Genomic DNA, 16,755 nt, shown 5'->3' on the forward strand with positions numbered 1-16,755 from the left:
ACCTGCTGGCGAGCATAAATTATCCTAGTTTTGTAATTACAATATACAACATAATAATGAGAGAAGATAAATTATGTTTTATTGCTTACGTACCACATGGATTACGTTTGTACATCTGTATGTTGTAAGGCGGTAACAACGCTACATAATCGGTTCTTTACAATAGTCAACAATAACCTGACAACAGTAATAAACAAGGTTCGATAACTCGTGCTGTCATTAATACAACACATGGTATAGCTCTGTCCTCATACTATTTAAAGATATTACATCATCCAAGCTAATCGCTGTTTCTTTTAATTAGTTACATAATTAGTGACAACAACCAAAATTAGGTTGTGTAAATGTACAAGATTCTCGAAAATTACTTTACAATCAAAATTACTACAAGTAAATCGTAGCTAGCTCCTTATGCGCTTCACGCTGATTTGCTTCCCTGGCATACAGTAGTAACTATGGAAGGTTTTCTGGTCTGTGATTTAAACTCTTATACAAAAGCGTGATGTATAAGAAATGTAATACCATCGAAATAGTTGTAAATCCATTACAAAATGATTACACAAAAAATAACTTATTTACAATATATCGCCACAGCAATACGAAATAATTATTGTCGGAATTAAACTTCATATTCGATCAACCAAATCACAATATTATACATTTTCACAACAAAAAAAGTCTTAGAAAAAAGTAACAGGAAATACAATTAAATGAAAGAAAACTAAAATCATTCTAACCGTATTTCAGTTAAGCACATTCCTAAAAAGGTAGTAAAGAACACTGGTCAGGATCCAACAACGCCTCAACATTTCTATAAAGCTCAACAAGATGGCACAGTCTACACTACAACGTAGAAGAAAACAGAATATTGCAAACGTAAAATTTTTGCGGTAATCTCGCCTTAGTCCTTCTCGAGCCAGAAACACTGCATCAAAATATGATTACGCTAAATATTTTCTATATACTGTATACTGGTCAAATTTCGTGGGCAGATGATTTTCGCTTAATTTTTGTTTTCATTGAAATCCGCAGATTATCTACCTTAATTAAAACAAGTATTGTTTCTCTATTTGCATATTACAGATTTATCTGTCCTTGCGGCTAGATATTGATTGTGACGACATATTTTTTCGGAGAAAACGACGTGAGTTGCGCTCACTAAATAATGACGTCACAATGGATGCTTACCACCAAGGGAGCTAATTCTGTAATATGCAAAGAAAAAAATCAGTCAACCGCGAATTTTACGCTTTGCGAACACGTCCCTTATATGAAACCGCGAGACCCTGTGAATTCAAAGGCTGTACAGTATCGTTCATATGGACAGTGCGAATTCTTCATTGTGGTATTCTGTACAAGACCACCTCTACGCTAAAAGTTAAACACGCAAAAATTAGTACGTTTACAGTATAAAGAGGATACATCATCAAAACAGTAATAGACTATAAAACAAAATACAAACATTGATCATTGGCGATGAAATCTAGTAAAACTATTATGTCTATGTAATGTTTCCATCCACCTAATATTCTCTCCTGAGGATCAACAACAAATCACAGTGGCTATATAAAACAATGTACAATTATGGCAGGTTCTATCAATGTGTTCTAGCACTGTCGTTATTATAGAGCAAGTATAGCGAATACTGATCAAAATCACTTATCAATGAATCCTTGTATCTATAGAAACAATGTGTTGTGTAAACAGTGCTTTATTACAAATCCTGTTATTTACATTCTATAATAATCAGCAAAGCCAAATAAAAAGGCATTCTGCTGTTAGGATGACACCTGTCCTAAAATGTGACTATTTGAAAGCATACGACATCAGTCACATCACTGACGACTCGTAATGAATACCAACAAACACATTTCCAAATCTAACAAAATAAACATCTTTACATGTAATAATATCTTCAAGTGATACCATTGCACATTGAAATTCTATATCAAATACAGTCCCCCACCAAAATTACAAAGAGAAGAAAAATTCACCCCTGTAATGTCATGTTAAACTCTCCAACATCACAACTGGAAGAGTTAAAACGTTTGGAAATGGGTGAGATACATGTAGTTCATATAGAAGCAACAGAAAAGATGAAAGATTATAGATATGATCAATAAAATAAATACAAAAGACAAATAATACATTTAAATAAAGCTTTTACATAGATTTAATTTGTTTAGACAAGGGAGATAATCCATGGCAATGGTATCAAATAACCTTCCCTTTGGTAATAGTGTAGATAGCAGATCCGACGCCAAAGCTCTCCAGCAAGCCCCCATAGCCCTCATCACAGTCTGTTTGTACTCGCTAGTTGTTTCCCGTGTGACTCATAATGATAGGAACTGTCACAAAAATATAAATATGTTTAAATGTTATTGTAATTACAATAATATTTTAAAATAGGTATCGTATTCCAACAAACTAATTACCAAGTATCAAATTCCAACACACGAAATATTATATTCCAACAACCTAGATATCATCATCCAACAAACTAGATATCATCGTACATCAGATTAAATATCAAAATCAAACAAACTAGACATTGTAATACAACAAACTAGATATCATAATACAATAAACTAGATATCATAACACAACAAACTAGTTATAATAATACAACAAACTAGATATCATAACACAACAAACTAGATATCATAATACAACAAACTAGATATCATAATACAACGAACTAGATATCATAAAACTACAAACTAGATATCATAACAACAAACTAGATATCATAATACAACAAACTAGATATCATAAGACAACAAACTAGATATCATAGTACACGAACTAGATATCATAATACAACAAACTAGATATCATAACACAACAAACTAGATATCATAATACAACAAACTAGATATCATAACACAACAAACTAGATATCATAACACAACAAACTAGATATCATAATACAACGAACTAGATATCATAAAAATACAAACTAGATATAACACAACAAACAAGATATCATAACACAACAAACTAGATATCATAACACAACAAACTAGATATCATAATACAACAAAATAGATATCATAATACAACAAACTAGATATCATCATACAACAAACTAGATATCATAAAACAACAAACTAGATATCATAATACAACAAACTAGATATCATAACACAACAAACTAGATATCATAATACAACAAACTAGATATCATAATACAAACTAGATATCATAAAACAACAAACTAGATATAACACAACAAACTAGATATCATAACACAACAAACTAGATATCATAATACAACAAACTAGATATCATAATACAACAAACTAGATATCATAATACAACAAACTAGATATCATAATACAACAAACTAGATATCATAATACAACAAACTAGATATCATAATACAACAAACTATATATCATAATACAACGAACTAGATATCATAAAACTACAAACTAGATATAACACAACAAACTAGATATCATAATACAACAAACTAGATATCATAATACAACAAACTAGATATCATAATACAACAAACTAGATATCATAATACAACAAACTAGATATCATAACACAACAAACTAGATATCATAATACAACAAACTAGATATCATAATACAACAAACTAGATATCATAATACAACAAACTAGATATCATATCACAACAAACTAGATATCATAATACAACAAACTAGATATCATAACACAACAAACTAGATATCATAACACAACAAACTAGATATCATATCACACAACGAACTAGATATCATAATACAACAAACTAGATATCATACTACAACAAACTAGATATCATATCACAACAAACTAGATATCATAATACAACAAACTAGATATCATAATACAACAAACTAGATATCAAAAAACAACAAACTAGATATCATAATACAACAAACTAGATATCATAATACAACAAACTAGATATCATAATACAACAAACTAGATATCATAACACAACAAACTAGATATCATAATACAACAAACTAGATATCATAATACAACAAACTAGATAACATAATAAAACAAACTAGATATCATAAAACTACAAACTATATATCATAATACAAACTAGATATCATAATACAACAAACTAGATATCATAGTACACGAACTAGATATCATAATACAACAAACTAGATATCATAATAAAACGAACTAGATATCATAATAAAACAAACTATATATCATAATACAACGAACTAGATATCATAAGACAACAAACTAGATATCATAAGACAACAAACTAGATATCATAATACAACAAACTAGATATCATAACACAACAAACTAGATATCATAATACAACGAACTAGATATCATAGTACACGAACTAGATATCATAAAAATACAAACTAGATATAACACAACAAACAAGATATCATAACACAACAAACTAGATATCATAATACAACAAACTAGATATCATAATACAACAAACTAGATATCATAATACAACAAACTAGATATCATAATACAACAAACTAGATATCATAATACAACAAACTATATATCATAATACAACGAACTAGATATCATAAAACTACAAACTAGATATAACACAACAAACTAGATATCATAATACAACAAACTAGATATCATTATACAACAAACTAGATATCATAATACAACAAACTAGATATCATAATACAACAAACTAGATATCATAATACAACAAACTAGATATCATAATAAAACAAACTAGATATCATAATACAACAAACTAGATATCATAATAAAACAAACTAGATATCATAAAACAACAAACTAGATATCATAATACAACAAACTAGATATCATTATACAACAAACTAGATATCATTACACAACAAACTAGATATCATAATACAACAAACTAGATATCATAATACAACAAACTAGATATCATAACACAACAAACTAGATATCATAATACAACAAACTAGATATCATAATACAACAAACTAGACATAATACAACGAACTAGATATCATAATACAACAAACTAGATATCATAACACAACAAACTAGATATCATAATACAACAAACTAGATATAATAACACAACAAACTAGATATCATAATACAACAAACTAGATATCATAATAAAACAAACTAGATATCATAAAACTACAAACTAGATATCATAACACAACAAACTAGATATCATAATACAACAAACTAGATATCATAATACAACAAACTAGATATCATAATACAACAAACTAGATATCATAATACAACAAACTAGATATCATAATACAACAAACTAGATATCATAACACAACAAACTAGATATCATAACACAACAAACTAGATATCATAATACAACAAACTAGATATCATCATACAACAAACTAGATATCATAAAACTACAAACTAGATATAGCACAACAAACTAGATATCATAACACAACAAACTAGATATCATAATACAACAAACTAGATATCATAAAACTACAAACTATATATCATAATACAAACTAGATATCATAATACAACAAACTAGATATCATAACACAACAAACTAGATATCATAACACAACAAACTAGATATCATATCACAACAAACTAGATATCATAATACAACAAACTAGATATCATAATACAACAAACTAGATATCATATCACAACAAACTAGATATCATAATACAACAAACTAGATATCATAACACAACAAACTAGATATCATAACACAACAAACTAGATATCATATCACAACGAACTAGATATCATAATACAACAAACTAGATATCATACTACAACAAACTAGATATCATATCACAACAAACTAGATATCATAATACAACAAACTAGATATCATAATACAACAAACTAGATATCAAAACAAAACAAACTAGATATCATAATACAACAAACTAGATATCATAATACAACAAACTAGATATCATAATACAACAAACTAGATATCATAACACAACAAACTAGATATCATAATACAACAAACTAGATATCATTATACAACAAACTAGATATCATACCACAACAAACTAGATATCATACCACAACAAACTAGATATCATACCACAACAAACTAGATATCATAATACAACAAACTAGATATAATAATACAACAAACTAGATATCATAATACAACAAACTAGATATCATAATACAACAAACTAGATATCATAATACAACAAACTAGATATCATAAAAACAACAAACTAGATATCATAAAACAACAAACTAGATATCATAATACAACAAACTAGATATCATAATACAACAAACTAGATATAATAATACAACAAACTAGATATCATAATACAACAAACTAGATATCATAATACAACAAACTAGATATCATAATAAAACAAACTAGATATCATAATACAACAAACTAGATATCATAATACAACAAACTAGATATCATTATACAACAAACTAGATATCATAATACAACGAACTAGATATCATAATACAACAAACTAGATATCATAGTACACGAACTAGATATCATAGTACACGAACTAGATATAATAATACAACAAACTAGATATCATAATACAACAAACTATATATCATAACACAACAAACTAGATATCATAATACAACAAACTAGATATAATAACACAACAAACTAGATATCATAATACAACAAACTAGATATCATAATAAAACAAACTAGATATCATAACACAACAAACTAGATATCATAACACAACAAACTAGATATCATAATACAACAAACTAGACATCATAATACAACGAACTAGATATCATAATAAAACAAACTAGATATCATAATAAAACAAACTAGATATCATAATACAACAAACTAGATATCATAAGACAACAAACTAGATATCATAACACAACAAACTAGATATCATAATACAACAAACTAGACATCATAATAAAACAAACTAGACATCATAATACAACAAACTAGATATCATAACACAACAAACTAGATATAATAATACAACAAACTATATATCATAATACAACGAACTAGATATCATAAAACTACAAACTAGATATCATAAACACAACAAACTAGATATCATAATACAACAAACTAGATATCATAGTACACGAACTAGATATCATAATACAACAAACTAGATATCATTATACAACAAACTAGATATCATAATACAACAAACTAGATATCATAATACAACAAACTAGATATCATAATACTACAAACTAGATATCATAGTACACGAACTAGATATAATAATACAACAAACTAGATATCATAATACAACGAACTAGATATCATAATACAACAAACTAGATATCAATAATACAACAAACTAGATATCATTATACAACAAACTAGATATCATAACACAACAAACTAGATATCATAATACAACAAACTAGATATCATAATACAACAAACTAGATATCATAATACAACAAACTAGATATCATAATACAACGAACTAGATATCATAATACAACAAACTAGATATCATAATACAACAAACTAGATATCATAATACAACAAACTAGATATCATAATACAACAAACTAGATATCATAACACAACAAACTAGATATCATAATACAACAAACTAGATATCATAATACAACAAACTAGATATCATAATACAACAAACTAGATATCATAAAACTACAAACTAGATATCATAATACAAACTAGATATCATAACACAACAAACTAGATATCATAATACAACAAACTAGATATCATAATACAACAAACTAGATATCATAATACAACAAACTAGATATCATAATACAACAAACTAGATATCATAATACAACAAACTAGATATCATAACACAACAAACTAGATATCATAATACAACAAACTAGATATCATAACACAACAAACTAGATATCATAATACAACAAACTAGATATCATAACACAACAAACTAGATATCATAATACAACAAACTAGATATCATAACACAACAAACTAGATATCATAACACAACAAACTAGATATCATAATACAACAAACTAGATATCATAATACAACAAACTAGACATCATAATACAACGAACTAGATATCATAAAACTACAAACTATATATCATAATACAAACTAGATATCATAATACAACAAACTAGATATCATAACACAACAAACTAGATATCATAATACAACAAACTAGATATCATAACACAACAAACTAGATATCATAATACAACAAACTAGATATCATAACACAACAAACTAGATATCATAAAACTACAAACTATATATCATAATACAAACTAGATATCATAATACAACAAACTAGATATCATAACACAACAAACTAGATATCATAATACAACAAACTAGATATCATAACACAACAAACTAGATATCATAATACAACAAACTAGATATCATAACACAACAAACTAGATATCATAATACAACAAACTAGATATCATAGTACACGAACTAGATATCATAATACAACAAACTAGATATCATAATACAACAAAACTAGATATCATAACACAACAAACTAGATATCATAATACAAAATGATACTGATATATCATTGGTCTTTTGAACCATTTCTCTTGCAATAGCACTAAGTTCTGTAGTATATAAAACAACAGTCAATGAATACTACTAGTGGACAAGTAAGCAACAGTTCACTGACCACAATGCATTAGTAGATGACCTTCAAGTTGAGGGTTTCATCACTTTCAGCCTATCACCTGTAGTTATGTGACATTATACGGAGAATTTTACACCTATCACCTGTAGTTATGTGACATTATACAGAGTATTTTACACCTATCACCTGTAGTTATGTGACATTATACAGAGTATTTTACAACTATCACCTGTAGTTATGTGACATTATACAGAGTATTTTACACCTATCACCTGTAGTTATGTGACATTATACAGAGTATTTTACACCTATCACCTGTAGTTATGTGACATTATACAGAGTATTTTACAACTATCACCTGTAGTTATGTGACATTATACAGAGTATTTTACAACTATCACCTGTAGTTATGTGACATTATACAGAGTATTTTACACCTATCACCCTGTAGTTATGTGACATTATACAGAGTATTTTACACCTATCACCTGTAGTTATGTGACATTATACAGAGTATTTTACACCTATCACCTGTAGTTATGTGACATTATACAGAGTATTTTACACCTATCACCTGTAGTTATGTGACATTATACAGAGTATTTTACACCTATCACCTGTAGTTATGTGACATTATACAGAGTATTTTACACCTATCACCTGTAGTTATGTGACATTATACAAAGTATTTTACACCTATCACCTGTAGTTATGTGACATGATACAGAGTATTTTACACCTATCACCTGTAGTTATGTGACATTATACAGAGTATTTTACACCTATCACCTGTAGTTATATGACATTATACAGAGCATTTTACACCTATCACCTGTACGTATGTGATACAGAGCATTTTACACCTATCACAGAGTATTTTACACCTATCACCTGTAGTTATGTGACATTATACAGAGTATTTTACACCTATCACCTGTAGTTATGTGACATTATACAGAGTATTTTACACCTATCACCTGTAGTTATGTGATACAGAGTATTTTACACCTATCACCTGTAGTTATGTGATACAGAGTATTTTACTGATGACAATCATTGCTACTTACTGATTATAACTGCTAGTATGATGACAATCACCACCGCTAAAATAATCTTCATCTGCAAATGAAAACAATTTTATTAATATTTGTTACAAGAACAATTTATCATTGAATGTTTCGTCATAATCTTCAAAATAAACAAACTAATCAATAAAACTTTTAATAAAAAAAAAATACTACCTTGCAGTTTTTCCACCACATATTTTTTCGTAAGTCTCTAGATCGGGATCGAAACAAATCCGAGTTACTTGCCAAATTATCTGAAATTCAAAATGATATCCTATTCAATAAATAGAGTTTTAATTCAAACTTGCGCCAAATGATATTTATCATGTATGATCACATTGTATCATTTTGATAATATACAAGACATCCCATTGAGATCTTAGCGCTCACTATAGAATAAACTCAATTAAATGAAGGATTTTTTCTCTGCTTTTCCCCTCAATATGCATAACTAGGCTCCTAGGAGAACATTTGCATGAAATCTGAAAAAGATTCCTTTCTGAAAAACAGCAACAACAAACTTCAATTGTCAAAATCCAAAATGGCTACCTGTCGACCATCTTGTTTTCAGATCAGTTAAAAAATGCAATATGCATACCTAGGTACCAAGGAAAGATATATATGGAATTTGAGAGAGGTGCCTTTGGTGATTTCTGAGAAATAGCCACAACAAACTTCAATTGTCAAAATCCAATATGGCTGTATGTCGGCCATCTTGTTTTTAGATTGATCCCAAAATGCTATTTCATTCCAATGGGAACCTACATATAAACCAACCCTCTCCCCACTAGCTAAGTATGAAGTCCTGATTTTGTTACCTACCAGATTTGTCCTGTAAATCCTCCAATCGATCACCACGGTCGATCACTTTTCCCATATTATCTTTCATGGTGCCAACAACATCATCTACTTGGTTCTGGAGTCTGTTCAAATGATCAAATACCAAAATTATCAAATTAAAATTATCAAAGTAATTAAAATTCTCATGCAACAGAAATTTAAAAAAAAAAAAAAAAAAAAGAACACAATGTACTATGTACAGTATATATATACATATCTAAGTATCAGTGATTTAGAGTGCTCTAGACTTAGCTTAGTAATCTGAATGCGTACACATCCATTCTGCTATTGGGTGAAATTGGTCGATATAGAGACTCCACATCAGCTCCACTTATTCTGGACTTATAACAATTACAATGAACTGTTTAAACCTTACTCCCTTAGATTCATGTTGTGCTAGATTAAATACCTGTTTATCTTGGGGTCTTCCCTCAGGGAATTGGTTCTTACATTGGGACCTCTGGGGAAAAAAATAATTATTTAAAAATTAGACATAGAGTGTCAACAAAGGCATTTAACGACGACAATCAAATGTTATTTTTTATAACACAGGTCATCTTAGTGACAAATATTTCTGAAGGTATAAACTCACCAGAACTCACATTTTCTCAAACTACATTATTCACATGTGATTAAGAAAAAATGTTTCTAATTTTCTCTGAAGTTTTTTTTATATAATCTACTAAACACTTTTTCCTAAAGAACTTACTGTAAAAAGAAATCTTCTTCGTCTGATCCAGCTTCTAACAACGCTCTCTGAAATATATCGAAGCATAAAAAAATACATATTCAATTACAATGCATTTAGTTTAATTTCCGTTTATAATTTCTGATTTTTACTTATGATAAAATGATAAATGTCTATACTCACAGTTTCAGCAGTTCTAGATGAGGCATAGTCACCACTGCCAGGGTTACGAACAAATTTTGGGGGCATCCTTAAAATTAAATATAGATATTTGTGTACCTTAAACATAAACAAACTTTTTAACATGCACATGAAATAAGAATTGTGAGACCTTTAACCAGTTTTCAGTATTGTGATATCTTTCTTTATGACAATACTGAAAACCGGTTAAAGGTTTTTTAAATGCCTACATTGTATGAACAGTAGGTTGAAAAAAATCAATTTCTCAGCAGACCCCCCTCCCCCACCCCAAAAACATAATATTATACATGTATGTCTGCCTGTCTGGTTCAAAGAGAGAATAAAATCATGATACAATGTACAATACTATTGTGATGCAGAAACAGAGAAAAGCGTTTCATCATGATCATAGTATTTACATTTTACGTATTACACTAGTCTGACCGGTACAGAGGGCAAGGGGCTTTTGATTGGTATCTGGTAATTCACAAAGAGTAAAAACATAAGATATAAATATCCTTTTAATAAAACCTGCGAAAATTATTACTTAGTTATCATAATTTGTAAATTGCTACCAACGACACAGTTTATGTAAACACCTTCAAAAAGCAAACCTTATATACAATAGCGATGCTCAACCAAAGGGCAGGTAACTCGTCTTGGTATCTCCGAAACGCTTGAAAACACGTACCCTAAATAATGGGTTTACTATCCGGAAGATTTATGTGTCCTAACTGTTCTTTACAAACGCAAAAGTGACACCAATCTGTTCATTCGGAATCCTTGTGGTTTAACCTCACTTTATATGTTAGAAATGGCAGAGGGGTAAGATACGGCGATTTATTGAAAAATTGAAATACTGTTACTTCCTTGAATTCAGCCGAGTCAAATGCCCTTACTGTTCTAGTTGTAATATTTAACCATTTCTGTATTTTTTAGTATATAATAATACATTTGACAATCCCGGGAAACATACGAAAATGTATATTTTTTCGAGATGGGGTCAATGACAGTAGGCGCGCTTAATTCCAAAATGGCGGCCTTTCGAAGTGTCAAGAGCTCGTTCAAACCCCAGGCACACATAATTTCTATTTTCTCGACAGTTTTATATGGAAACCGTCCGTTTGAGTTTACAAATACATAAATCTAAGTTATTTTAACACTATTTTAACAAATTTAACGTTTACCATAGCATTTTTTTAACCAGAGAAACCCCTTTTGGAAGCAGTGCCAGAGCCAGAGCAGGGGTTAATGAAGTACATGTAAATGAAAAAGTGCTGGACGTAAACAAATAGTTATAAAGTAATTTCTTTTCAGAAAATTTGCAACAACAACAACCCTTTTGAAAGAGTGTATATGGGGGGAATGTAAAACAAGGGAAGGGGTTATAGTTGTCCATTTAGATTGTTGTTTTGTATATTTTTAGGCCTAATAAAAAAAAACTGTGTTTCCATTAACTTGCAAAAAAAGAGGGTCGGTAGGAACGTAAAACAACACGAAGGTAAATGATTTTAGAAAGCAGGTGATTAGTTTTCCTGGTTATTTTATCTGTATGGATGTCCCTAAAACCACTATGTTTTATATACAATACATGTACTTTGTGCAATTTATGCTTTTAATACCAACATTGCTTTCCTTTTGATTGATATGAAAGACAGCCAAGTATTACATACATTGTTGTTATAGCATTCAGCAATGAAATATCTTATAAAAAATCTCCAAATGTATGATTCATGTAAACAGAAATGATTATGGATTATGGTTATGTTATGCCTGGTAGGAATCCATTTTCACAAGACCTATTTGAGAGCGACAGTGATGTCACACTCCCACCAAGCCCTTGCCCTGCACTGTTACTGGACTTATTAAATAATATAAGCTGTAATATCTTGCAGAAAAAAATGAAAGAATGATCTGCTTTTTAGTAGAACATTGCAGTTGGCATATATATATGCAAAAAGTAATAGCAAAATCCTATTTAACTTCCGAGGATGAGCGAGGTACATGTTTTTTTCAAATTTAACAAAAAAGCAGTTTTGGGAGGTTGGATTTTCGTTTTTTCAAAAATGTATAAAAAATTCGTTTTTCATCCAATTTTCAATCTGTTTGCTGTGTTGTGATCAGAAAGACAAGGCAAACAATATTAGATACAGTTTGACTGCATAAAGTCATAAAAAAAATATGGTTGAGCATTGCTACTGTTACTTGGGCCCATCTGACTGACAATTTTCGTGCATGTGCTACGTAAATATGACTGTTTTTATTGTCATTTTTGACAACGCCGAATACTTACTCTATTATCTTGGTGACAAATTTAAACTATGCCGTCAGATCCGATGGTGAAGTCATAGTATTGAGGACAACGAAGGAAAAGAAAACATTTGACAACCGATGTGTCCAACAGGAAATAGGAAGTTGCGATCTCGACAGTAATTCTACTTACGAGTGTATTCGGAACTATTTTATTTCACTCGGAACACTTCGTCAAATTTCCATCACATACACAGGTATCTGGAGGCCGCCATATAAATATTTGCCAGAAATTTAAAGTTAGGAGTTTTTCTGTTAATTAGGAATTTCAGATGATCTCATTAATGACGGCACTTTGTATAGATGTGTAGGATAATTAAGAAAGGAAAATTATCGGTCTTTCCAACGGTAGTAACAGTTTTTATGTCGACCGATGTACTATAGAAATGTGTTTTTTATAGCCGCTAAAGGTAGGCGGGTTAGAAATTTGGAGTCTAAGGATTTCCACCCTTCTCGTATATAGTACTATGTAGGGTATGATTTTTTAATTTGACCACTAAAACGTCTAAAAGTGGTCTAAGGGCACTCTGGTGGGTCCATGATTATATAATCTGTAACTGAGTCTCATATCCCTGTGGCATCCTCGATATTCCAGGGGTTCCGATCACTTACGATCTCTACACCCCTGGACTATCTCATAGTGAAATTGAAGGCAGCTCAGCGGAAAATATTTGACCAATCACAGGCTAGCAAAGATTTCCTTTGAAGACTTCAGAGAGAGCGACGCCTAACATCAAAGCCTCACAGTCAACCACAATGTACCGTTATACGGCTCTTTTTATGTACATCGAATGAGTAAATTACCTGTTCTACTCTGTTGCCTCCAGTTTTACTATGTGATAGTCCAGGGATGTAGAGATCGTAAGTGATCGGAACCACTGGAATATCGAGGATGATCCCTGCGGATGAACCAAAATATGAAAGCATGCGACCTACCACCCTCGGAAACACAATGTCTAAACAACCGACGATGGCGTCCTACAGGTCCACCGGGAATCTGTGGTGTGTTATGCCCCTTTATAGCACATTTTTTCACAAGTTTGTTTTTATGTTCGTTTCGCTCGTGCCTGACCTTGACTTTTTCAGTAATACGAATTAAATAACTGGTCGGAAGCTACCTTCATCCATTTTAAGCGATATACTTTTGCACTTACTTGAAAACTTGGATTTGAAACTATATGTATACACTCGTCGGTGCATCGAGATTTCAGCCAACCATTATCAAAGTCCATCTTCCGCTCGTCCATTAATAAACTGTTGTCGTTGCCATTATCGCAAGAAGTGATGAATGGATCTTCTTAAATTTCATCTGTAAGCTTCCGTTTATACTTCCATAAGTATTTTGAAATCAATCATAATCTGACAGTTATGTTCGATAATGTAAGTATTTCATGCATGAGTGTCGTTGTCAGTTTGTCTGACATTGAGATAGCACTGTGACAGCAGTTACACTATCACAAAGAGACACAATTCAAACTCAAAGCACGCCACACATACAGGAATTGCCTTCCTTTACTTCACGTATTCTACAAACTAACTAAACAACCTTTCCTTTTTGTACTTTCCAAATGTTGTGCAAATCAGAAAAACATTTTTGGAGTTCAAAATGAGGATATTTAAAGTATATTTTAATGTACTGTCAATACGATTTCCAGATATCAAAACGACATGCGTTAAGTAAGATTTACTGTCGATTACTCCCACCTTCCGGTTACTGTGACGTCATATTCTGGATACGATTTTTGTAAAGTAAGATTTACTGTCGATTACTCCCACCTTCCGGTTACTGTGACGTCATATTCTGGATACGATTTTTGTAAAGTAAGATTTACTGTCGATTACTCCCACCTTCCGGTTACTGTGACGTCATATTCTGGATACGATTTTTGTCACAATCACCGGAAGGTTAGACTAATCGTCAGTAATTCGTACTTTACACACGTCGTTTTGGTATCTCGAACACCCACATCGAAGTTTGTTTAGTAATCTATGTTGATTTTGATTCATTATGGAAAGTCATTCAAATGGGTTCTCGACATCGTATGGTAAACTGAAAATTAACTTTATTCCCAAAATATTTATCTATTATGGCCTGATTGAGAGGGCACTATTGCCTCATAGTATAGTCGAGGGATGGAATACTCGGCTCGGGCAGTATTCCATCACGAGACTTACTATGAGGCTAAAGTACCCTCTAAACCAGGCCATAATGGGTTTAGTACATCACCCTCATATTTGTATACAACGCCATTACAAGTCATAACGAATACACTTCAAGGAGCATCTCGCAACGCTACGGCATCTTCATTCAGCTGCATTATAAATGCATTTCTGTGTTTCTTCAAATGAGATTCAGTTTCATGAAGTTTAAAGTAGATCTATGTAGATCCAGTGAACTGTCTTCTGCAGAAAGCATTATTTGTGTCCATCCCCGTACACCCGTCTACACAGTCTTGGTTCAGCACAACGTTGGAATTGCGTTATTACGCAGGAAATCTTGCATGTGTTTGGAGTTGTAAGCTCATCTTAGGCCATCGGTATATATTTTCTGATGTTATTAAGAAACCTTTATGTTTTACTCCGGAAAGGTAGTGGGTCTCTAATTATGTTGACTGCTAACGGGGTATGCGACCTTATTTTTCACTTTGAATCACAGGAACTTTCTTTCGCTGCTACTTAATTTCGCGATTTCCATTTCAAAACAAGTTCGCGGAGATTAACATTCGCGGATTTGAATATTGTCTGGAGTCCTTTCAGTATCACTATCAATGATGTAGATGCTAATTCGCGGAGATAAAATCACGCGGATGTACTTGGACAGCGAAATTGCAATCAAACGGAAGTTTGTTTACCTCAATGTGTAATAGATGGAACTAAATAAGCTCTGACAGTATGATCACCAATATGTCCGTACGACCCAGATTCATACAATATGTTTCTTTACTTTGTTTTAATGAATCATTACCTTACTGACGTGACATATGAAATATAATATAGTTTGAGCCCTTTCTTCATCTCCGAAACAATTCGCATGGCAAGCCAACATGACAGTTTTTCAAGGAGCAATGTCGATCCTAAATTTCATTGCGTATACCAAAGATATCTTGAATACGATATAAAATATCTCATA

The 16,755-nt window shown here is 30.9% G+C and overlaps 1 protein-coding gene across 1 annotated transcript; it reads right to left on the bottom strand.

The window, feature by feature from the left end:
- Positions 1-62: 62 nt before the first annotated feature.
- On the bottom strand, positions 63-13,768 carry LOC138321929 (vesicle-associated membrane protein 4-like). The gene is made up of 8 exons (XM_069265965.1): positions 13,609-13,768; positions 11,319-11,385; positions 11,157-11,203; positions 10,857-10,907; positions 10,430-10,530; positions 9,782-9,861; positions 9,608-9,659; positions 63-2,348 (listed from the first exon to the last, which is right to left on the bottom strand). Exons 2-8 carry the CDS (start codon positions 11,382-11,384, stop codon positions 2,314-2,316), a joined length of 432 nt encoding a protein of 143 aa, XP_069122066.1. The 5' UTR covers position 11,385; positions 13,609-13,768; the 3' UTR covers positions 63-2,313.
- Between the last annotated feature and the right edge of the window lie 2,987 nt (positions 13,769-16,755).

This window comes from Argopecten irradians, chromosome 4 (genome assembly GCF_041381155.1).
Source record: "Argopecten irradians isolate NY chromosome 4, Ai_NY, whole genome shotgun sequence".
In the NCBI taxonomy this organism is placed as follows: Eukaryota; Metazoa; Mollusca; class Bivalvia; order Pectinida; family Pectinidae; genus Argopecten; species Argopecten irradians.